General features: G+C 41.0%; 1 protein-coding gene across 1 annotated transcript in view; it reads right to left on the bottom strand.

Annotated features, from left to right (window-relative positions):
• The window catches only part of LOC126458287 (inositol polyphosphate 5-phosphatase E), an 84,349-nt gene that overhangs the window by 19,109 nt on the left and 38,994 nt on the right, over window positions 1–26,246 (bottom strand). Inside the window, exons 3-6 of the mRNA XM_050095227.1 lie at window positions 25,601–25,823; window positions 21,368–21,586; window positions 7,556–7,717; window positions 5,795–6,050 (exon numbers count right to left, since the gene is read on the bottom strand). Of these exons, the coding sequence (XP_049951184.1) occupies window positions 5,795–6,050; window positions 7,556–7,717; window positions 21,368–21,586; window positions 25,601–25,823 (860 nt within the window). The remainder of the gene's footprint in view (window positions 1–5,794; window positions 6,051–7,555; window positions 7,718–21,367; window positions 21,587–25,600; window positions 25,824–26,246) is intronic.

Raw genomic sequence — 26,246 nt, 5'->3', positions numbered from 1 at the left:
GATGGCAAGACAAATGTTCGCATATCACCTGTATTGCCTCAAAAAACAATTGCATCTTAAATATCGAAGGACAGACATTCACACTATCACAGCGTGTTGAAACACAGCAACAGCAGCAGATGAAAATTTGTGCCCAACCAAGGCTCGAACCCGGACTTCTGCTTACTAGGCAAATGCGTTGAGTATTGGGCTACCAGGACACAACGGCCAACTTGCCTGCAGGACCTATCTACACACGCTCCTTGTCAGACACAAATTCCCATGTTTGCTGCATACCACATACTCTGTACCCCTCTGTCCATTATTCCACTCGCTCGCAGCCACACTGTATTCCCACGAGGGTTCGGACGATGACATGCATCTAGCACTGAAAAGTTTCGACGGCCCATGAAGACCTGAATAATTACACAGGATGTTTCAGGAGGAATAGTAAATGTTGTAGGAGGTGGTAGTATAGACAAACTGCAGAAAAAAAATGCCATATAACATGTGTCCAATTTTTATTGAGTACATACAGCTGGGTTCAATGCATTTTCATTTTGTTTGTTGGTCCTTACAAGACCCCGTTGTCTATACTTCCTTGAAAATGAGCTTCTAGCACTAATGGATGAGGTTCCTTTGGCTACAAGAATGCGTATGTTCCTCCAGCATGACAGGGCTCCTGCACATTCTAGCCGTCAGGTGACACATCATCCAAACCTAAAATTTCCCGGAAGATGGATCAGTAGATATGGGCACTTTTCTTGGCTACCAAGGTCCCCGGACTTTATCCCTTTGGATTTTTGCCTGTGGGGATGGTTGAAAGGCGAAATCAACAAAGAAAAAGTAAACCCAAGAGCTGATTTGATCATCTGTATTACGAGTAGTGCAGCACTCATAAAAGAATACAAAGACAACCTCAGAAGAGCTACACTTGGTGTTATCAAGAGAAGTCAAAAGTGCATTGAAGTTGGTGGGGGAATTTTGGAAAATCAACTTTGAATGTGCGCATTTGCCTTAGCTTTGAGTTTGTTAGGGTTACGTACTGACAGCTGTATCTCTGTACTCAATAAAAAGTAGACACATTTATATGAAATTTTTTATGTAATTTGTCTGTACTACCACCTGCTAAAATATCTACTGTTCCTCCTGAAACACCCTGTATATGCATATACGTGTGGTGTCTCTTCTTTTGGACATGTCTGAAAGAAAAGCAGCAATTTGGAAAATTTAAGTTTGCGAGATGGTTACTTTAGGCATTAATTACAGTGTCTCTCATAGTTTACTTTGTGGGGAACCTGCTTCTTCGTGCCCTGGCCTATACTACAGCAATGGGTGAATGCTCACATTCTTGATACCTCACTCGATGTGCTACTGCAACTGTAGGCAAAGACTCAAACCCTGCTGGAAAACTATATTTCACATGGCTTTGCTCCTCACCTACTGTCATCGAAAACAAACACAAGGAAATTAAGTATAGGAATCCTACAAAACCCGTGATTTCTTCATACTGCGGTGCTGTGCAGATGAAAAATGTAGTTTTTCACAATTATCAGATGATAGGTGGAGTTTCATTACGTTTACACTCAGTGCATCGATGTATTACAAGTAATTACACTCTAGCCCCTAAACCTAGTTACAGAAATCCAAAAAAGACTGACATATAATGAGGATCTGCCAGTGCTTGCCACCCGCAACTTTGAGACAAAGTTACAGTCACTTCCGAGGTCAGTCACAGAACACATCAGTTAGTATCCTTCCTGGCAGTATAACTGAAACTTGGCAACAATGCAGAATATGTTTGGCAACTCTGTGACCGACGAGTTACTTCCTTGATGGCACAGAACTATCCTACTAAATTCACTTGATATTATCGTTCAAATTCAATTGAATAATGTGAGGATTTTCTCTTGAGATATGATATAAGGATATCAGTTAATGCTTTTTGAGTCCACGAAAGTCGTCCCACACGGAAAATACAACTTCTCTCGTCTCTTGTGTTGCGATTTATCTACTATAGCAGCTACTGGGCCAATAAGTAAGCCCCCATGTCTACATCTACATCTACATCTATACTCCGCAAGCCACCCAACGGTGAGTGGCTCACTGTCATTACCTCCCTTTCCTGTTCCAGTTGTGTATGGTTCGCGGGAAAAACGACTGCCGGAAAGCCTCGGCACGCACTCGAATCTCTCTAATTTAACATTCATGATCTCCTCGGGAGGTATAAGTAAGGGGAAGCAATATATTCGATACCTCATCCATAAACGCACCCTCTTGAAACCTGGACAGGAAGCTACACCACAATGCAGAGCGCCTCTCTTGCAGAGTCTGCCACTTGAGTTTGCTAAACATCTCCGTAACGCTATCACTCTAACCAAATAACCCTGTGATGAAATGTGCCGCTCTTCTTTGGCTCTTCTCTATCTCCTCTGTCAACCCAACCTGGAATGGATCCCACACTGATGAGCAATACTCAAGTATAGGTCGAACGAGTGTTTTGTAAGCCACCTCCTTTGTTGGTGGACTGCATTTTCTAAGGACTCTCCCAATGAATCTCAACCTGGCACCCGCCTTACCAACAATTAATTTTATATGATCATTCCACTTCAAATCATTCCGTACGCATACTCCCAGATATTTTACAGAAATAACTGCTACCAGTGTTTGTTCCACTATCATATAATCATACAATAAAGGATCCTTCTTTCTATGTCCTGCACCTCTTCGCTAGCTCAGTGGTAATGTGTCAGCCTACCAGCTACAAGCAGCTTTCGTTCGCCTTTCGAGAGTCGCTGAACGCCAGGTTTTTAATTCTTTTGCAGCACAGCTACAAGCAGGCAGACAGAAACTCAATAAGCGAATCGGAAGACAACGCTCAAGCAAAATTCGTATTGCCACCTTCAGTACACCATTGTATTGTATGTTAATCGGGGACCTAGAAACGATGGACAGGCTCCATCCCCGCCGCAGCCGCAGTGGTCCACAACTTCACGACGACTGTGGCACACCCCTCCTCCGCCCCACACCGAACCCAGGGTTATTGTGCGGTTCGGCCCCGGTGGACCCCCCCACCCTCCCCTCCTGCCCCCCCCCCCCCTGCCCCCTCGGACTTAAGTCTCGCTGGTGGCCGGCTGGCGGTCAGTTTTTATGTCTAAGACTGTACATTCTATTTTTAGCAGTTTTATGGAAACATATTTAACCATTTCCCTATAGAACATCTGTGTGTGGCACATAGAAACACATAATAGAAAACAATTAACACTAACTTTTGAGCTCTTGCTCTTTTTCTAATAAAAGTACACACATTCACATGTACGACAACACAGATGTCCAATTGCACATGCTTGCAGTAGCAGCGAGACTTATTGCTGAATATCAATTAACAAAGTTAGTTGCCTGGGTAGACGGGGGTGGGGAGGAGGTCAGGAAGGACACATGACGCAAGGAGGGGCAGCAGGGTAGAGAGAGGCAGGTCTTTTGCCAGATGACTCAGTGGCTGCAAAGCAAGGCAAAAGGAGTTCCGAGAGTAGAGTATGTGAGGGACAGTGATAGGGACAGGAGGAAGTTGAAAGGGGGAGGAGGAGAGGAAAGAAGAGGAAGGCAGTGGAGAAGAGAGAGACGGAGTGGCAGGAAGGGAAAGGGTGGAAAAAAGAAGGGGAGGGGAGGGGGAGGGAGGAAGAGAGGGAAAGGGAGAGGGAGAGGGAGAGAGAGGGAAAGGGAGAGGGAGAGGGAGAGTGTGCACATGTTGTGAGGAGAGGAAGAAAGAGTAGTGGGAGAATGTAGTACACAAGTTGGATGGGGAAATGTGGTGTAGAGAAAAGAGAGGGGAAAAGGTACGGTGAGGCAATAGGAAACAAGTCAGTGGGGATTTAGGACAGGGGATTGTGACAGCTCAGGATTTGCTGCAGAGACAATTCCCACCCATGTAATTCAGAGAAACTTATGGGGGTAGGGAGTATCCAAATAGTCCATGTAAAGCAGCTACTGAAGTCATTTTTGTTGTGGTATGCAGCATGTTCGGCAACTGGATGGTCAAGTTGCGATTTGCCAGTTTGGCAGTAGCCATTCATGTGAATGGACAGTGGGTTACTTACCATGTCCACCTTGAATGCTGTACAGTAAATGCAGCATAGCTTTTGCATAATATGGCTGTTGCTTTCACACTTGGCCCTTCCTTTTACAGTGTAGGAGATGCCTGTTACTGGACTGCACTAGGAGGTGAGGGGCAGATGTGTTGGGCAGGTCTTGCATCTGGGTCAACCAAAAGGGACTGATGGGTCAACCACAAAGGAATGACTGAAGGGGTGCCGGATTGGGAGCAGTACTGGAGCAGAACCCTACTTTGTGTGATGTGGGTAGGATTTTGGGTAGGATATTCCTCACCTCAGGGCATGACAAGAGGTAGTCAAAGCCTTGATGAAGGATGTAGTTGAGCTTTTAAACGTCAGGGTGACACTGGGTGATTAGTGATTAGAGGAGTGCTGGCTGGAGGATAGTTAACGTGGTTACTGGTGTCAGAGGATCATATGGTACAGGAGATTTGTTTATGGATGAGATGTCTAGGATACTATATGTCAGTAAAAGTTCTGGTAAAACTGACAGTAAATTTTGACAACTCCTGCTTTGCATCACATATTTGGCATCCGCAAGTGGTCAGGCCGTATGGAAGAGACTTTTTGACATTCAATGGGTCACAGCTGTCAAAGTGGAGGTTGATGTGCTTGATATTAATCAATGTATTTATGGAGCCATATGAGAGGAGGAGATCAATGTTTAGGAAAGTGGCTCACTGAGCTGAGAAGGACAAGGCAAAGCAGATTTGGGAATAGGTGTTAAAAGTTATGGAGGAAGGGAGCAAAGGCTGTCCTCGGCAAATGACCAACAGTCTAATCACATGAATGGTCAATTCCAAACTGTGGCAAACTGCAAACTTCACATTCCAGTTGCTGAACACAATGCACATCACAACACAAAAGGCTTCAACAGTTGTTTCACTACAGGGCCATTTGGATACTCCCTTTCAGCATAAGTTGCTCTGAACTACACATGTGGGAATTGTCTCTCCAGCATATCTTGTGCTCTCACAAATCCCCACGAGCTAAACCTCCACTTACTTGTTTCCCATTTCCTCATCATATCTTTTCCCTTCTCTCTTCTGTCCACATCACTCCTCCATCCAGATCATGTACTGCCTTCTCCCACCATTCTTCCTCCTCCCGCCCACGTGAGCACTCTCTCTCTCTCTCTCTCTCTCTCTCTCTCTCTCTCTCTCTCTCTCTGTCACACACACACACACACACACACACACACACACACACACACACTTCCTCTCCCACTTTTTCTCACCCCTCTCCCCTTTCTTCCCTCTCCCTTACTCTTTCCCCTCTTGGTCTCCCTCTTCACCACCACCTCTCTCTCGCTTCCTCCCTCACTCCCCCCTCCTCGCTGTCCCTTATATGCACTATGAGCTCCTTTTGTCTTGTTGTGCAGCCACAGAGGCATCTGGTGAAAGACCTGCCTCACACTACCCTGCTATCCCCCTCTTGTCTCATGCATCCTTCCCTACCCCCTCCCACCACCATCTACTCAGGCAACTATTTTTAATACTCAATATCCAATAATCAGTCTCGTTGATACCACAAGCATGTACAATTGGGTGGTCCTGTGTGAATGTGTGTGCTCTAACTAGAAAAAGAGCAAAAGCTTGAAAGTTAGAGTTACCTTTTCCTATTACATATTTCTGTGTGCTACGCACCAATCCTCTATAGGTAAGTAATTGCCTTTTTCTGATTTAACGTAAATAGTAACTTACGTGTCAATCCCAGGTCGCACAGCACTGCTGTAGAGGCCCCACACTGGCTTGTGATCTGAAGTGCAGATGGATGGAGCTGATGAATACAGCAAGCACTGCAGAACGCCACGACCACTTCGACATTTGTATAAGATGCGATCTGTGTATGCTGGTGTGCGCTGTTTGTGCGAACTGTCAAACATCTGCGTTCCCGGATCATACTTATACGTTGGTGGGAATGTTATAGGACCTTCTTCAAAATCTCGGAAGACACTTCCTTAAAATAAGTAAGCAATGCAGTATAAGCACTCTTTCTTTTCAGGAAATTTCAATATGACAGAAATAAATTTAATTTTGACTGCCTGCATGCTAACTTCTCATTTTGCTTTGTAGCTATAATGAATCGTAGTATACCAACACTATAAAAAAGTAGGACTATTCTGCAAAACCAGTAATATAGGCAAAGAAACTACTGTTATGTAGAGGTAAATAATGTTGTAGCATGAACATAATTCTTTTATGAAGCTTCATTATAAGTAACATAATTTTTTCTCTGTTTAATACTTAACTTAAAACACAATACATTCTTTTCCCACTAATCCTCATTCTTATGGAGAGAAGTCTTTTGATAAGTGAATGCAATCCATAACTCTGATTCAGATCCTAGGTTTTCATAAGTACCTTCTGAATACTGAATGTGGGAGTCTGGCTTTCCCATTATTAGTGACAGTGAGTGCCTGGATCTGACCTATGGGCAAAGTAAGCCTTAGCAGGACTTTTTTCCCAGTGTGAGGTCTAAAAACTTACAAACCTTAATAGCTTTATACAATACTGATAAATAATAACAAATCTTCTAAAAATAAACCGTTTTTTACTTGAGAACATAAGTTTAAAATCTGACTAAGAGCCTGTTGATTCAGAAGTTAGTAAGCATACAGATTTAACAATTATTGAAAAATGAGAAATATCCAAGGAAAGTATGAAGATTACACATCAGGGCAGCTATTTGGAAAGTATGCTTTGGTCATGAAAGAAGGTACATGGCATGAAAGCATACTGCCTCACAACAGGTGATGGGGACACAGAAAAATCTTGCAGTTAATGCAGTGTGCGGAGAAGCTGGTGATTTAGGTGACTTTGAGAAAGGGCAGAAGTGTGGACCAACAATTTGCAAATGAGTTCATGAATATGGTGAGTCCATCACTTGTTAACATTAGTACCTGTCAAAGTAGACAATCTGCAGTGCAAGTGTTCTATAGAGACTTGCCAGTTCTAATCAGTAGAATAAGTGACCATCAGTGCCAGAAATGATGGCAGGCCACAATGCTGGTGATGGCAAAAGTGCTTTGGAATACACTATCTTTCATCTATAATTGCGTAATCAGATGGATAATGCTGAAAATTATATGTCAATGGCTGCGATTGATAACATCATCCTATGTAATAATAACTGCTCAGCATACAAATCTGCTGGACACACATGGAGTGTTCAACCATAGTTAGGTGTACCACTCCTGCAAAAAGAAAAATATATGCAATAAAGTAAAACTGTTTTGTATCTTTAGGCTTATGATTTAAGATCCACCTTAATAATACTGTAAATCTTTCACTTTTTATCATTCTCTTTTTTTAGTGAACCTTGAAACGTCCAAAAATTTTGAATTTTGGGAGTAAATCCGTTACTTTTGCAGCAAACTCATGGTACATCTCACACCAGTTAGCTGCTTTATAAGTCAAGTGCCAGATACGCAAGTTAGAAGTGTGAGATGACTGAGCACTTACCTTCGGCAATAATGGCTTTCAACTGATCACTGTGTAAACTATGTGGCAAGGGCAAGGGGAATTCTTGCTCTGATACCCACTGCAAAACTTCATCACGGGGCTGAGAAAGTCTGAAGTTCAAATCCCCAGACCAGAACACATAATCAAAATTCTGTGTTACATCTGTAAAATAAAACTGTCAATTAATATGACTGTCAAGACATACTATTACGTGCAACCTGACAGAGTAATAGATCAACTTTATCCAGCATATCTATTCATTTTATAAAATATCTAAGAAATTTTATTTTGAAACTCCACATTACCTTGTCTTCAAAAATAGTTTATTCAGTTAAGAGGAATAAAATAACATGAAATAAGAAATTTAATCTTCACTAATTTAACTGGTAAAGATAAAAACAGAAAAAACACTTGATTTTACTATACAGAAAAAAAACACTTAATTTTATTATATACAGAAACTACAATGATACCATGAAAATTTCATGTCTCCATAAAACCCCTTAGACCATCAGAAATATAAAAAGGACATTCCTTTGAACCATAGTGGAATGTATGCCAAATGAATAAAACTTTTGCAAAAAAGATTATGTAACCAAACTGTCTTTAGCAGCTGTTATGACAAACTCCAACAATGGTGACCAGGTCTACACCATCACATTATAAGTGTCTATCAAGTAGAGTCTCCTATATCTATGTCCTCAACAGTGAAGTCAACAGTCTGTGATATAAGCTGCCAAAGACATCTGCAGCCTATATGAGGTGCCTGCAAGAAATCACATGGGCCGGGCCTTTGATATCATGCAGGAAATAAAATCAGCCACCCTAACAGCATGAACACTGTATCGATCTGTGCTCTAATTTCTACCTCGCTAATACTGTGCATACATGAATGGGCTGCTTATTGGATCTCACCTGGACAGCTCTTTGGATTGTTAAAACATGAATACCACAGTGTGAACACCTTACAGCCACAGCTGAAACCCTTCACAGCACATCTGCAAGAGCATTCTCTCACAGTAACTATTTACAACCTGGTGACAATATTCCTTGATGATACCAGTGTGCCAGCTTCTATTATAAAGAATAAATCTAGGCACAGATTGATTCCTTGCATCTTCAGCTGATATCACAAAGGCTACAATCCTAGAGTAAGCAGCTCAATTTTGCATGGCAAATGCACAGAAATGGGGTTGTACATGAAAAGTCAGTTGTTCGATTACTATTCCCTTTGTCAGAAAAGATCCAGGATAGATTTTCCCAAAAAATAGAAAATTGCACTTGCCAAGTAATGATCCCAGATCCTATCAAAGCAGTCCCTCTTGGCTCTCTACACTCAGTTGCCAATGTTTCTGGAGGTTGAAATATGCTCACTATTTTTATATACTTGAATTTAGCATATTTCATGACAGTACTCACTTTTCTGTGAAATGTTTATAAGACGATATTTGACTAAGTTTGATTTCACAATGCTGTTTCGTCGGTCGCAGAAATAACCTGGTTCAATGTGTTCGCCTCATTTTTGGTGCTTCAAATGCCATTTCTTCGAATGTGGTTCCTTCTTGATGTTTATATAAAAAAAGTAGTAACATAATTCATTTTTCCTGTTCACTGGCAAATTATTATAACGGCGACCTGCACATTGTTCCACCGTCACACACATCGAGAGTTCACTGCCAACTGACCACGGTCAAAGATGACTCCAGTGTCAAAGACATTTCACACAACACACAAGCTTCCACTTGTAACCAGTCTATTTGATGTTCTTCGTCACATCTACTAATATTAACCAATATGCTGTCACTCTCGAACATATAAGCAAATTAGCATAAAATAAGGCAAATTACAATTCACAAAAAATATTCTGACAAAAATATAAGAAAACATTTACAACCTCCCTCATTACATTTGGTATCGACAAATCCGGTAGAAAATAACATCCCAATTACAAGGTCTTCGAAGCAAGCAAGGAAATTTGCAACTGCAATGTTTGTAAGCTCATTTGTCACAGGTCAGGTGGATGTCTGCAATATATTGATGATGCTTTCCTTTCAGTCACCTTTTCACTCACGGAAACAAGAAAAAATCACAAGGTGAGAGGTCGGGCGAATATGGCGGATGAGGGATGGCAATAACAGAGTGTCTTATCAGATACTCGGTAACAGCTAAAGCAGTGTCTTGCATTGTCATGCAGTAAGAACCAATTCTGGAAATGCCACAAATCAGGGCGGTGGTGTTGAATCGGTTGCCGCGAACATTTCACAACTTCACTGTAAAGAGTTTGGTTCACTGTTTGACCTGGAGGAATGTACTCATGGTGAAATAGTCCTTTATTACCAAAGAATGCTATCAACACTGTCTTTGTTCTCAAAGGTTGTCTGACTTTTTTTGACACTGGTGATCCAGGATTCTGCCTTTCAGCACTTTGATGAGGGTCAGACTGGTAGCACCAACTTTCATCCCCAACAATAATCTATCCAGTTAAGTTTCCATTTCCCCAAATCTTTGTGTAAAATTTTATGACACACATCACAATTAAAATTAAGTTCTTCTGATATCACACAGACAGTTACATGATGGGTTTCTTGCTATAACTGCTTTACATGCTCCTTGTTTGCTGTATGCGGTATGTGCTGTACATGGGCAACCAGCTCTGGGATGATCTTACACTGAATCTGTGACTTCACGATACCTTTTGTGCCACTTGAAAACACGATTTCCTGAATGTTTCACTAGGGGTTTCCCAAGCTTAATGAAGAACTTAATGTTCGCTCTTTGCCCACAATCAGCATTCATTGTGTAACCATAACTAATGTGTCAATAACCCCAATAGTGTGTTGCTAAGCACTGCCCTGCCATCTAGTGAGTTTGCACAGAAACATGGCCAAGATCATTTCAAGTGTGTACACACACACCAGGTAACACAGAAATGATATTTGGTCCTTTTTAGTATTGCAAACTCAGAAATAAGAAAATCTGTCCTGTAACTTCTCTGACAAAGGGAGAATTTTAGCTGTGCCATCACCTCAGGCACAAAACATTTTTGGGGTGGACACTTTTTCATCTTTTGGTTTAAATAGTACACGAAATCAACATCATATCTGATGTAGTACCATTCAATGATCTTGATTCCCTATGCACTGAATTTTCAGATCTATTTTCACCAGGCTTAGGGTATGTAGGTAATTATGTAGCTTACTTTCAGTTAAAGTCTTCTGCAACAGCTCACTACTTTAGAGCGAGACTAGTGACAGAAGCCTTGCAAGATGAGCTCAAGATGGAATTAGATAATCTGGTGCAACAAGGCATCTTCGTACCCAGCACATCAATTCAGTGGACAACATGACTGGCAGTTTTAGTAAACCAAACGGTTCCCTCCATGGTTGAGGTGATTTTAAAGCAACCATAAATGCTCAATCAGAGAGTGATATCTATCCCACCCCAAGCCCACAAAACCTGATGTCAAAACTATCAGGTGACTAGTATTTTTCCGAAACTGATATATCCGAAGCATAACTGCAACTATTATTAAATGAACAGTCACACCAGTTCATGGTTACTAACACTCATTTAGATTGTACAGATGTAACAGGTTGCCATTTGGAGCTGCTAGTGCACCACTAATTTTTAAACTTTTTTGGAACAGCTGATTCGTAAGATTTCAAATACAGTAAACTATCTGAACAATACACTAGCAAGTGGCACTACAAGCCAGTAACACCTCGCAAACTTATGTCTACCATTCTAGAAACTAAAACAAAATGGAATAAAGTGCAAAAGTGTGAATTCTTTCGAACAGTGGGTTACTTAGGCCACATATTGAGTCATAAAGGACTGCAACGTCTTCGGCAACATGTGGAAGCCACAGAAAAAATTGATGTGTAACCAAATGAATAAACCTCCAATAGTTTCTCGGCAAAGTCTATTACTATGCTAAATTTGTGCCAAATGCCGCACAACACAGCATCGGAGCTGTCCTTTCTCTCAAAAGCATTGATTTGTAAGAATGAACCACTGGAAATGTATCTAAAATGCTAACTGCAGCCCAAATAAACTATTCTCAGATCTAAAAAGATGTCCATGCAATCATATTTAATGTGATTCAGACTGACCTACAGTCCCTCCTTAAAAATTCTGGCCCCTCACAAGGACTAATGCCTCAATCCATAGAAATTCTTACCCCATCCAAACCACGCATCCCCAACTTTCACCTTCTTTCTAAGATTCAAAAACCCAGTCATCCTGGCCATCCTATAGTTGCTGGCTTCAAAGCACCCACCAAACATATATTTGCCTTAGTTGATCAGCACCTGCAACACACAGTACAAAGACTTCATCCGAAACCCATGTCCGTTCCACTCCCACCACACAGCTTTGCTTGTCACCACTGACATCATCTCCCTCTATACCAACATCCCCCATGTACACGGACTGTCTCCTGCTGAACATTTCCTATGACATTCTTCCTGCTCACCTTGATCAACTTTATACTTAGCAACACCTACTTCACCTTTGAGGGGCAGACATACAAACAGATCAGGGATAGGGACATGGGAACCAGGACGGCTCCTTCTTATACCAAGTGTTTCATGGGTCCCTTGGAGGGGGCTTTGCTGAGATCTGTAAGTCTTCAGCCCCTGGTTTGGTTTAGATACATTGATGACATCTTTGCCATATGGGATCATTGTGAGGGTGACCTGTTAACACTAGAACGGTGGAGTTTCTGACATTCCTAAAATGACGCAAAGGGGTCATTTTGACCACACATACATTATTTTCATATTTGACTTAAACAAGTACTTTTTTAGTGTTTGTTAATCCATATTAATACTTGTAATCATAACAATTATTTACAATTATAATTACTAATTTATACGAACAACAATGTATCATACAAATTTATTGTTGCTACTGCATACATGTTTCTTAACTATAGATTTTAATTTATTAACTATTCATACATCGTTCTAGACACATTTAGTATATTTGGTCCATTTTACTCTCACATGTGTTTTACAAACTGCTCTGTATTACTTTTCACTCAAGTCATTTGAAGCTGCTAGATGCGCTTAGAACATGTGACTTCTGTTTCATGCACACATTTTCCACACATGGCTTTGTGGCACTTCACACAGCTTTCGCTTGTCTTCTTGCCTTTGCAGAGGCTGATTTGGCACTTCCTCCACTTTCCAGGTGATTTCAGTCGAGTATAGATTTAAGTGTCAGGAAGTCTTTTCTGAAAGTATTTGTATGGAATGTAGCCATGTATGGAAGTGAAACATGGACGATAAATAGTTTGGACAAGAAGAGAATAGAAGCTTTCGAAATGTGGTGCTACAGAAGAATGCTGAAGATTAGATGGGTAGATCACGTAACTAATGAGGAAGTATTGAATAGGATTGGGGAGAAGAGAAGTTTGTGGCACAACTTGACCAGAAGAAGGGATCGGTTGGTAGGACATGTTCTGAGGCATCAAGGGATCACCAATTTAGTATTGGAGGGCAGCGTGGAGGGTAAAAATCGTAGAGGGAGACCAAGAGATGAATACACTAAACAGATTCAGAAGGATGTAGGTTGCAGTAGGTACTGGGAGATGAAGAAGCTTGCACAGGATAGAGTAGCATGGAGAGCTGCATCAAACCAGTCTCAGGACTGAAGACCACAACAACAACAACAACCCTCTTCCTTTGCCTGACATTCTTGCTCTTTCATTCACTTGAGTTCATTTGCCAGTTGAAGTATGAACATCTTTCTTTCCATTTTCTTGTTCATTACAATGTTACAGATGGCCTATGCATTTATTACCATATGTTGTAGAAGACATGCATTGGCCATCTCCTACATGCAACCTTTGTAGAATATTTTATGTGTCATTTGATCAACCACATACACCCCATACTTTGTTGCATTGCAGAACGTCACAGTTTCAGGTTTTTTCTTTCCTTCCTTGCTCATTGCTACTTCAGCAAGCAATGTACTCAGAAGAATCACATTTTTATTCTTCTTTCCTTGGTATACAGTCAAAGTGCAGTCGGTGTTGCCACTATTGTGCAGTATTGTGGTGGAGTGTATTTCAGCATTCAGCTTCCTTACTTCATTTGGGATTTAAGGGCGGATCTTGTTCACTGTACCAACTAATGAAGATTTCTTTCCTTTTTTGAGTTTTTTAGCAAGTTGAAGAGACGTAAAGAAGTTGTCTGTGGTCACATTTCTTCCTTGATTTACAAATACCTCCATGAGACGCAGAACGATGTACGCTCCAAGTGGTTATTTCTCTCTATGCGTGTCCTCTTTGCCGAGGTATGGGGAAGCATTACATATATACTTTGTTGTTACATCAACAGCCAACCAGAATTTGAGACCATATTTGTCTGGTTTGTTGGATATGAATTGAGTAAACCTGCATCTTGCTTTGCTTGGAAAAGTTGCTCATCAATGGTTATATTTTCTCCAGGACAGGAAGCACGAATACTGTTTTCAATGAACTTTGCCCAAATTTCAGATACAAGAGCGAATTTGTTGGCTGCCAGGCATTCAGACTGGGTCGATTTTTCATCAAAACAGAGAAATCTGAGCAGCTCCTGAAATCTGTCCCTTGGCATAATGTCCCTGATGAAAGCAGGCACCCAAGAGTGCGACCAGAGATCATCCACAGACATACCTTTTGTGCGCAATACACCCCGAATATGCATGATGGCTATCAGTTTCTCCACTTCCTCAAGTGACACAGTCTAGTCACTGTTTTTCAGTACTTTTTGAGCATTTGATTCTGTGTATTTCTTCATGACATGTAGCATTGCTTCATCAAAAATAAGACAGAGGCACTGATGACAGAGCTGTCTACTGGTTGGCAAGCATAAGCTGTGGGATCTCCTCTGTTCTTCAGAACATTCATAGCTGACCACCTTCCAGAAGGTGAACAATTTCCAATCTCCCACGCAGTTCCATCCCTTGTAATCACCTCTGTAGATCCTGCCAACTGTACCTGCTGTGGTGAAAGAGGTGATGATCGATGTGTATCAGCATCTGAATCCTCTTCCACTAAGTGCCCCTCGTTCACAATGTCTTCATCTTCACAAGTGTCAGGTACATAATCATCACCAGTGAAGTCAATTTCCGATTCAACTTCGGGATTCTCTAACAAGGGAACCTCCCCATCGCACCTCCCTCAGATTTAGTTATAAGTTGGCACAGTGAATAGGCCTTGAAAAACTGAACACAGATCAATCGAGAAAACAGGAAGAAGTTATGTGGAACCGTGAAAAAAATTAGTAAAATATACAAACCGAGTAGTCCATATGCAAGATAAGCAACATCAAGGAGCGTGCGAGCTCAGCAGCGCCGTGGTCCGGTGGTTAGCGTGAGTAACTGCAGAACGTGAGGTCCTTGGTTCAAGTCTTCCCTCGACTGAAAATTTTACTTGCTTTATTTTCGCAAAGTTATGATCTGTCCGTTAGTTCATTGACGTTTCTGTTCACTGCAATAAGTTTTGTGTCTGTGTTTTGCGACTGCACCGCAAAACCGTGCGATTAGTAGACGAAAGGACGTGCCTCTCCAATGGGAAGCAAAAACATTTGATCGCAAGGTCATAGGTCAACCGATTCCTCGACGGGAAAACACGTCTGATACATGCTACACGACACTGGTGACGGCATGTGCGTCACATGACAGGAATATGTTGTCGACCCACCTAACTTGTACACTTAGCGAATGGGTAAAAAGATTCTTCTACCTTGCCCGATTTAGGTTTTCTTGTAGATGTGATAATCACTCCCAAAATAGTGATCAAAACATAAGAGTTTGTCACATAAACTGAAAATAAAAAATTAAAATTTTCACTCGAAGGTAGACTTGAACCTAGGACCTCTCGTTCCGTAGCTGCTCTCGCTAACCACGGGACCACGGAGCAACTTGCTTCTTAGTGCCCATGATGTTACCCATCTTGGCATGGACTACTCAGTTTGTATATTTTAATAATTTTTTTCATAGTTACACACAACTTCTTCGTGTTTTCTCGATTGATCTGTGTTCAGTTTTTCAAGGTCTATCCACTGTGCCAACTTATAACTAAATCTGAGGGGGGTGCGATGGGGAGGTTCCCTTGTAAGAGGTGTAACACTTCATCAGAAAGTCCACACTGACGATACATGTTCGAAAATGTGTTTTACGGACAAAGACTGCCTGAGTGACACAACATAAGCTGTGGCGAACTGGAATGTAAACGTGCCAAGTTGCAACAAACAGGAGCAACTGCTCTGTCTTACTGTTCACTGTTGCCACTGTATTGTTGGATAATTTACTTATATTCATAAGAGAAATTACAGTGGGGTCAAATTCACCCCTTTCACCATGCTAGGTATACTGAATGAAACGCCGAAGAAAATTAAAATATTTTGTAAATACTAAAACATCTTCAGAAAGAGGAGAAAAAAATCAGAAAAAGTCATATAATTTCATTAACAAAGTAAATAAATTTGACATGACAATGAATAAAAAATGTATGACAGGTCATTTTGACCCCCTTCTGCCCTTCTAGTGTTATATTCCCAGAATTTTTAAATATTCCCCCAATTACATTTCACATTGTCCTGTTCTGAAAACCATGCCACTTTCCTTGATGTTGATCTCATCCTCACCGAAGGCCACCTACACATTTATGTCCACATTAAACCCACTAACAAACAACATTACTTACATTATGACAGTTACCATCCTTTCCACGTCGAATGTTCTCTCTCATACAGCTTTGGTATTCAAGGCACACATATTTGTTTGGATGCAGACTCTTTACAGCAATACACCACCATTCTCACCTCAACCTTCACTAAACCTAATTACCCCACCAGCCTAGTTCAAAAGCAGATTTTCCGTGCCATCACACCAAATCTGATCCCCCAAAAGAACAACTTTGGAGCACACCACTTGTCACTCAGTATTATCCTTGTCTGGAATGTATTAATCAGCTACTTTGACAAGGTCATGACTATCTAAAATCAAGACCTGAAATGAGACCCATTCTGTCTGAGATTTTTGCCCACCACACCTAGAATAGCTTTCCGTCACCCTCCCAGTCTGCACAATATCCCGGTCAGATACTATGCTCCCTTTGCCCCCATCTCCCTCCCCTATGGCTTCTACCACTGTGACCATCCCTGCTGCAATACTTGTTCTATGCACCCTCCTACCACCAACTATAGCAGCCCTGTAACTGGCAAAACACATACTATCAAAGAGAGAGATACCTGTGAAACGACATGTCATATACCAGCTGTTATGTGAACACTGTTCGGCCTCTTACGTCACGTCATATACCAGCTGTTATGTGAACACTGCTCAGCCTCTTACGTCGGCATGACTACCACCGAATTATCAGTTAGGCACAGGATGTGTACTGACAACACACAATATCCTGTTGCAGAGCATGCCCTGCAAAATGACAGTCATGACCTTAGTGACTGTTTCACTACATGCACCACCTGAATTCTTCCCCAAAACACCAGTTTCTTAGAACTCCACAGGTGGGAACTAGTGCTGCAACTTGTCCTTGGTTCTCACCACCCACATGGCCTTAATTTACATTAATTTCTTCTGTCTCAGCATTTCTTCACAGTAAATACTCCTTTCTTCACTCTACAATCTATTTTAGTTTTATACATCTTTCATTTTCTGACCTGTCTATTTTTCACTGCGCCCCCCCCCCCTCGCCCCCCTCCCCCACCTATGCTACATATAAGGCAATCAGCTTTTCACTCTTATTAACTCGTATATGATGTATTAGCAGTACTCTCTGTCTTGCATATTGCCTCATATTTCACCTCTAAGCTCTCAGATTTTCCAAATTTTGCAATATCATTTGGTGCAGTCTCCAACAATCAGTCTTTCCTTCTCACCCCATTTGCTAAGTCCACCCTGACCCTGCAGTTCTGGGTGACTTTTCTGAAGTCTGCCACTTTTCCGAAGTCTGCCGCTTTTCCTACACCTCTCCAGTGCCTCTTTCTTCACCCCTCTTCCTTCCCCTTCAACCCTATTGCTGGACAAATGAGCCATTGGCTCCGAAAGCTTGGATAGGTATAACCTTCTTTTGTGTGCCTGTTCTGCTGCCGCTTGGTAAGTAGATTTTTTATTCATCCAGATACATTATACTGTCAAGGACTGATTATTTTTGTTGTAATGATACTTGGCATTCAGAAATTCCATAGTTTTCTTGTAGCACAAAATTTCTCCCGTTTACTGTCCATAAACAACTGACTGGAAAAGAGCACAGGTAGTTCCAGTTTTCAAGAAGGGTCGTCGAGCAGATGCACAAAACTATAGGCCTATATCTCTGACATCGATCTGTTGTAGAATTTTAGAACATGTTTTTTGCTCACGGGTCATGTCATTTCTGGAAACCAAGAATCTACTCTGTAGGAATCAACATGGACTCCAGAAACAGCGATCATGTGAGACCCAACTCGCTTTATTTGTTCATGAGACCCAGAAAATATTAGATACAGGCTCCCAGGTAGATGCCACTTTCCTTGACTTCCGGAAGGCGTTCGATACAGTTCCACACTGTTGCCTGATAAACAAAGTAAGAACCTACAGAATATCAGACCAGCTGTGTGGCTAGATTGAAGAGTTTTTAGCAAACAAAACACAGCATGTTGCTCTCAATGGAGAGACATCTACAAACGTTAAAGTAACCTCTTGCATGCCATAGGGGAGTGTTATGGGATCATTGCTTTTCACAATATTTATAAATGACCTAGTCGATAAGTGTCAAAAGTTCCATGCGGCTTTTCACGGATGATGCTGTAGTATACAGAGAAGTTGCAGCATTACAAAATTGCAACAAAATGCAGGAAGATCTGCAGCGGATAGGCACTTGGTGCAGGGAGTGGCAACTGACTCTTAAAACAAACAAATGTAATGTATTGCAAATACGTAGAAAGAAGGATCCTTTATTGTATGATTATATGATAGTGGAACAAACACCAGTAGCAGTTACTTCTGTAAAACATCTGGGAGTATGCATACGGAACGATTTGAAGTGGAATGATCATATAAAATTAATTGTTGGTAAGGCAGGTGCCAGGCTGAGATTAATTGGGAGATTCCTTAGAAAATGTAGTCCATCAACAAAGGAGGTGGCTTACAAAACACTTGTTCGACGTATACTTGAGTATCGCTCATCAGTGCGGGATCCATACCAGGTCGGGTTGACAGAGGAGATAGAGAAGAGCCAAAGAAGAGCAGCCATTTCATCACAGGGTTATTTGGTAAGCGTGATAGCGTTATGGAGATGTTTAGCAAACTCAAGTGGCAGACCCCGCAAGAGAGGCGCTCTGCATCGTGGTGTAGCTTGCTGTCCAGGTTTTGAGAGGGTGCGTTTCTGGATGAGGTATCGAATATGTTACTTCCCCCTACTTATACCTCCCGAGGAGATCACGAATGTAAAATTAGAGAGATTCGAGCAAGCACGGTGGCTTTCTGGTAGTCGTTCTTCCCGCGAACCATACGCGACTGGAACAGGAAAGGGAGGTAATGACAGTGGCATGTAAAGTGCCCTCCGCCACACACCGTTGGGTGGCTTGTGGAGTATAAATGTAGATGCAGATGTAGATTTACTCATTTGGCTCTAAGAGCTGACTTGCTGGGGAAAAAAGGATGAATGCTGCCACAGCTGAGTCTTCTTCCTAAGAAATTATACAATTCATTATCAGCTGATAGCACATGTTAATGCTGGTGGCCCTATCCTGACTACCTAGGTGGAAAGACTCCACATCTGACTCGCAGGAAACACTGTATTTACAAACCAATGGCATCGTGCAAAATGGTCTGTATTATTTTCCCTCACAATAACCATAATTGGAACGGACATGGCTGAGGACCATCTTTTTAACCAAAATATATTTGCCAAAGTTGGCCAGAACACCTCCCACCCCACTCCACTCCATAACCCAGCACACACTTTTCTCTAAAAGCAGGGAGTACTAATGGTGACAACAGACGATGACAACTGTCAGCTCTTCATCCCACTGCCACTGTGTTATAAACCTCAAACACACTGACCATTGGGGGATGACAAACATAACGATGCTTGCAAGGTGGCATGCCTACTGACTTGGCATCACATGTGACATAGGGAGGACAGTCCACTCCTGCGTGACCTGTGTGCCAACTCTGTCAGCACCCCTGCAGTAATTCCACACATGGTTCATGCTGCAGGGAGAAAGTAAATGTAGACTTTGCTGGCCCATTCCTCGGAGAGATGTGTCTCATCATCCCTGACTCATACTCCAAATTTCCACGTCATTCGAATGGCGAATACCACAGCGAGAGAACAATAAATGCCTTGCAGAAAATATTCCCCAGAAACAATTGTTTTGGACAATAGCTCTAAATTCTCATCTAGTCTGTTAAAGGATTTCTACTTTCAGAATGTCATAACACACCTGACCATTATACCACTCCACCAAGCCTCCAATGGTGAAGTTGAGCACCTTTAAGGTGTAGATGTGAAAAAAGATATGGGCCAACCAAAAGCAAAGTTCCTGATATCCTACAGGACCACACTAATACAGGGACGCACTTTGTAGAACTGCTGCATCACCACCACACACACTAGGATCTCCAGTGGCCTGCAACACACCCATGCCAGCCCAACTATCATTCCCAATACTCTCTGGGTGCAGAGGTACGGGCTCATACCTTCACGAGAGTTCCAGGATGGCTAGCAAGCCTCATAAGAACTGCCCACCAGTGACAGGTGTGCACCTTAGAAGCCTGGCACCTCGCCAGTTTGGTATGCAAACCTGCTGTTCCCAGGCCTTGCAGCTCACACCTCAAGCCAACCACCACTGACCCTAAAGTCAGCTCTATATAACTCTAGAAATCAGACAGAGACAGGGCAACAGCTGCAGGTCCAGTGATGTTGAAGCAGGGCCTCCACAGAGTACAACCCCTTCCCACCTCCAGCACCAACGACTCCCAGTGGGGACCTGGAAACTGGAACACCAGTACCAGCCAGATCCAGCATCATGAGGACACTCTCACCAAAAGCGAAAGGTGCAGCACAACCAAAGACACCAATTGATGCTAAGATGAACCCCTAGCTGGCCTGCCTACCCGCATGAACTCTCCCCCCCCCCCCCTTTCCCCCCTACCATTATGGTGATCTGGCTACTGATGAGAACAACTTCAACCCTGCAGGCCAGCTAAAGGCAAGAGGGATGCTATATTTGCTTCCTCAAACAGTGAGATCAATAGTCTGTAATATACTTTGCCAAAGATGTCACCTGCGACCATTAGGAGGTGCCCACGAGCAATAAAATGGCCTGGCCTCTGACATTGTGCAAAAAATATAACTGACCTCCTTGTCAGCATTAACTCCCATTGTATTATGCTGCGCTCTAGTACCTAACTCATTGAAACTATACATACATGATGAAAGTGCTTATTGGATTTCACTTGAACAACACTTCAGATTGCAAATACAGTCTGTTACCAAACTTGAATGATCACACAGTATCTGAATTCTTCTCTTCTGTGTCCACAACTTTATGATGTCCCGGTGTGAACTGGTTTTGTGAACTGTCAAGTGATAACTGTGCATCCATCCTTACTATACAACAGAGATTGTTTATTGCACTTAAGCAAATTTTTGTTTAAACAATGTTTTCTCCATTTCCTGAAAAATAACCTAAGAAGGACATGTTCATTTTGCACTGAGATATCTATGGAAGAATAAAATACAGTACTTGAAATGATACAGTAAATTTCAAATGACAGATATAAGAGTACACACAACAGAATAGCCCAATCACTAACCTTTACTCTTGTGACGAATCGGCAGAATTTTTGGAAGATCTAATGAACGCACAATTTTCTTGATATCCTGAATTCTTTCCTTGACCTTCTCCATATGTGCTGTAAGGTGTGAAGTAATGAACAAATATGATGTGCCAAACAACATAAAAGCCACTGCTACAGCACCCTTTGTTCTGAATGCTGTTCCAGGTCGAACACTGTAGCTTGCCTCCTCAGCAACTGTGAATGGAAAAAAATCATCAAAATCATACAAATGAAATAGAATGAATCACAGTAAGTGAAACAACGTGCTATTAATATGTACATGTCTACATACATACAATTACTTATCACAAAAATTACAAAAATGTGGCAAGTCTAACTGCAAAATTTACTGAACAGAACAGTCACAAAACAGGATAAGGACCAGGCTCTCTTTCAAAACCACAGAAGAATATTCTGGAGACAGAAAGGAAGCATCAACACATCAAACACTGAAAAAGGGATAAGAAAACCAAGAGTTGCACTACACATCACATTACTGTAACTCAAAGAATTTCTGCATCATGTGGAAAGAGATAACAGGAGACCAGAAAGGTAAACACAATAAATATAACTACATGACAAAAAAGTAAGTTACTCCAAACCTTTACAAGGTTTTGTCGATATTTTAATTGATCATCATTTATTACTTTGATCACCTTATATCCTGTTTTTACCTGCATTTTTTGTTTTTTTCCCAGTTTTCAGTTCTCATATTTGACCTATCACCTGCGTCAAGTTTACTATTAGCACTGTTGCATTTAAATCTTCGATATTTCATTATGTTTATTTCTATTTCCTTTTTGTGGTTTCATCTCTCCTGAAATGGGGTCTGGAATGCCATTTCCACCTGTTCACCTTTGTTTTTACTAAAATGTTTTCCTGTTTCCCATCAACTTCATCTCATCTGAAATAATCTCAGTTATTAGTTTGCATTATGATTATGGTGTTATTGTCCTCAGTGACTGGTTGACAGACAAGTATTTTCTGTTTTGCATTGAGTCTTTCTTGAAATTTTATGAGCATCTGTGATATGAATCTTCTGAAGGGTGCAAGTTCCGGCTTATCTGAATTATCCTCTTTCAAATGTAGTTCAGACACCAAATTAAAACATTATACGAGATGTTATCCTTATCACCAGTACCATTTATTAGGTTGGTACATAAGTTCGTAGCATTTTTGTTCCACATCTTGGTCCTTTATACACTGTCCTTTCCAGATAGTGATTGGAGCTGCAGATGGGAGTGTTAACTGGAGAAATTGGAACATTAATTCTGTTTGCATTCAATAGAGAGAAGACAGCAGTGGAGGCAGCCAGAAACATTTGCACTGAGCCTGGGCATAATGCCATTGGAAAGAGCGTGAGAAAAAAATGGTTTTCTCGTTTCAGGGAGGATCGATTCGATGTTAGTGACTCTCCATGTTCAGGAAGGCCTTCGGGGTTTAAAAGCATTAATCCACAATGATCCATATCAGTCTACTCAAGAACTAGCAAATATGGTGTACTCAAGAACTGGAAAATGTAATGAACTGTGATCATTCCACTGTCGTGTGACTTTTGCTTGCAATGAGGAAGATTCAAAAATCAAGTTTACAGGTACCGTGTGCTGTAAGCCAAAATCACAACAACAACAAAAAATCAGCAGGTCGCCATATGTGCATCTCTGCTTGCCTGTCATTGATTGGCTTGTCCACAACACTGACCATTCCTATCCTGTATCATTACTGACGACAAGAAATTGTCTTTATGCTAACAAAAGGAAAAGGAAGGAATGGTTGAGCCCAAACAAAGCAGCAACTCCCCTTACAAAGACTTGTGCACATCCACAAAAGTTAATGTTATGGATGTGGTGGAACAGCAATGGTGTGAAGTACTACGAATTGTTTCCCTGAGGTGTAATAATCATTGTCAACATCTGAGACATCTTGCAGATGCAATCCAAGAACAATGACCAGGAAGACTGTGTGAAATGATGCTACTAGACGATAATTCCCACATGCATTCTGCTAGACTGACAAACACTATACAGGAGTTGGGTTGGGAAGTCATTCTACACCCACTTTATTCACCTGATCTTGCACCCTCAGACTTTCACTTTTTCTGCTCTCTATTGAACAACCTTCAAAGAATTTCCTTTCCAGATGAAAATGCACTCCAAACGTGACTCTACGAGGGCTTCACCTCAAAACCACATGATTTCTACAGTCGCAGAATAGAAAAGTTACCCCAGAACTGGCAGATTGTTGTAAATAGTGAAGAATAATAATTATTGATGACTAAAGTATCTGTTATGTTTATTAAACTTATGGAAAAGCACTACTGATTCATGCACCAACTCAATATATCCTCATTATTCATTTTAAAGATGAGTATCAAATGTGAAGTACTTGTCATTAGACTCAAATATGTGATCAAATACTACATGAAGAACCTGACTAATAAAATGCATGCTCACACTAAATCTCCTCCGATAGCCCTTTGCATAATATCCACATTCTCTGCAAGAGTATTCTCCTGTCAAAAAATATCAAATCTACCAATCTAAGTATCCTAGAATGTGTCACATAGAGTGCCATCACTCGACTATCAAAAAATCTGTGAAACAATGAATCCTTATACACCATATGACTGACAGGTGGATTTCCAAGACTGGCACAGAAAACAGTTTCTATCAGCATGAGTTGCATGTGCAATGAAATCTAGGGAAAAATCAATTTGTCAATAATGAGGTCATTATACACAGAACACTAGCTTATTAGGAAAATGAAGAAAAAAGTAAGTAGTGGTGGTTGTGAGCTATTAAGAGCACCATCACTATTTAGTTTAGTGACTTAATTAGGATGAGTGGATGGAAATCTGAAGCTTGCTTCTCCTGAATGTAGATCCAGTCCACTGCACCACTCAAATGGTAACAAGACTATCCGTTATTTTACATGAGTGTACTGTAGTGGAAGGCTGCAATGACAGTTAGTGCTTACTCACTGCCTAACATCAAAAACCAGTTAGCATATAAAAACCAACAGGTTGGATGTTTATGCTCTTTCAATACTTACATCAACTCATTTCCTTTACAGGTTTTCATGTATGTTCTCTTGCCTTTTTTCTTTGCAAGAGTCTATATTATTACTGCTGTTTTAAGCCTAGCTAGCAGTATGTGGCGCCCTCCAAGTTAGAAGCTAGCTACACTAAGTGTCATAACACATAGACATCTGTCATTCTCTTAACAATGTAACCACCTATCTTGTGAGAGTTATTGAGTTTTTAAAAATAAATAATATTCCAATGAAGAGTTAATATAATAACCACTTTGGTGCATAACCACAAAACTAATGTGAACAACTTAACTATATTGCAAAAAATTAATTCACATGGAAATAAAGCATCAAATTGAAAAGAAAGAAACTTCATACAAAGACAAAAAAGTATCTGCAGTTTCTACACAGTTTTAAATATAGTGTGAGTCAACCAGGACTTTACAACTTAGAATGATATAGAAATTTATTGAGATAGCTTACAGAAACAGTAGATGTGTCATTTTGTAACAAACAACCTCATGTTTCACATAAAAGTGTGAAGTGTCATGTGACTATTATTTGTTGATGTGGAAAACATCCCATCAGTAATCAATTTCCTCCTACACTTGTTGCAGCAAATCAGGTGTAACATGTGTAACAGCAGCTTAGAGATCCGATTTATCAGGTTGGCTAAACTGTCTGGCATGGGAGGAACATACACATAGTCTTTAATGATACCCTGGAGAAACAAATTCAGTGGTGCCAAGCATGGGAAGTGAGATGGCCATGCAATCATCAACATGTGGGTAGCCTGGTAATTTATCATGTCACAGTGAAAAAACTGTCTCAACAAAGTTCTTGTGCCAAGAGTAAACTGTAGGCCTGCTTGGAGGTTTTTCAGCATATTCGGTGCAAAATTTATGCCGAACAGCAGAGTTCACTTCATGACGCACACAGCAACCAGGCTCTTCACTGGTGAAAGTAGCCATTTTTACTGTGAACTACACAGGTGCTCCTGGTGCCGGAATGGGGTACTGAGGCTGTTTGCTACAAAATGACACATTTACCAATTCTGTAAGTTATCTCAATAAATTTCTGTATCATTCCAAACTTGTAAAATCCTTTTTGACTCAGCCTGTATAGAGGAAAAGTACTTCTCTTAAAAAAAAAATTGCAATATGAGAAAACAGTCCTTACCAGAACAAAACCATAAGAGATCACGCCGTATAAACACAGCAAGATGCAGTGTCCCTAGTGCTGCTGAATGGAGCAGGAGATGTGAAGGTCCAAGCGTTTCCTGTAGACTCACTTCCCACTCAAACCTCTCCGAATAGCTCTCTTGAGTGCCAATTGCAACAACATCTGGGACATGTTCTAAAGTTGCTGGGAGCATGAAGTCATTAAGTTCATGTGGAGGAGGCTGGAATATCATTGACCATTCATTATTTATGTCATAAACGGAAACTAGACTAAAGATGCACAGGGTGTATGTAAAAGGGAATGACCAGAACAGTTTCTGCAACATTGGAAAAAAGACAGTTTGTTAGAAAATAACAAGTTCTTTTAAACAAGGGCATCTATTGCAGCAGCAAAAAGATAAACTTGAAAAACAATGAATTTAGTGGTAATGTATTGGTGACATTATGGTATGAAGGAATGAATAACCAAAAACCATGGAGAGCCATAATAAAGATTCAAATTCCAAAGCAAGCACATAGCACGAAAATGCAGGCTGGAAAGCTTCAATAATATTTAGTTCTGGAAATGAAATACCTTCGAGGTGTAGTGGCAATGACAAAAGAAACATATTACTGTTTTGTCAACTTGTATTTTATCAAGAGAT

This window comes from Schistocerca serialis, chromosome 2 (genome assembly GCF_023864345.2).
Source record: "Schistocerca serialis cubense isolate TAMUIC-IGC-003099 chromosome 2, iqSchSeri2.2, whole genome shotgun sequence".
Lineage (NCBI taxonomy): Eukaryota > Metazoa > Arthropoda > Insecta > Orthoptera > Acrididae > Schistocerca > Schistocerca serialis.
The sequence above is the reverse complement of the archived record's forward strand: the minus strand, read 5'-3'. Positions and strand labels throughout refer to the sequence as shown.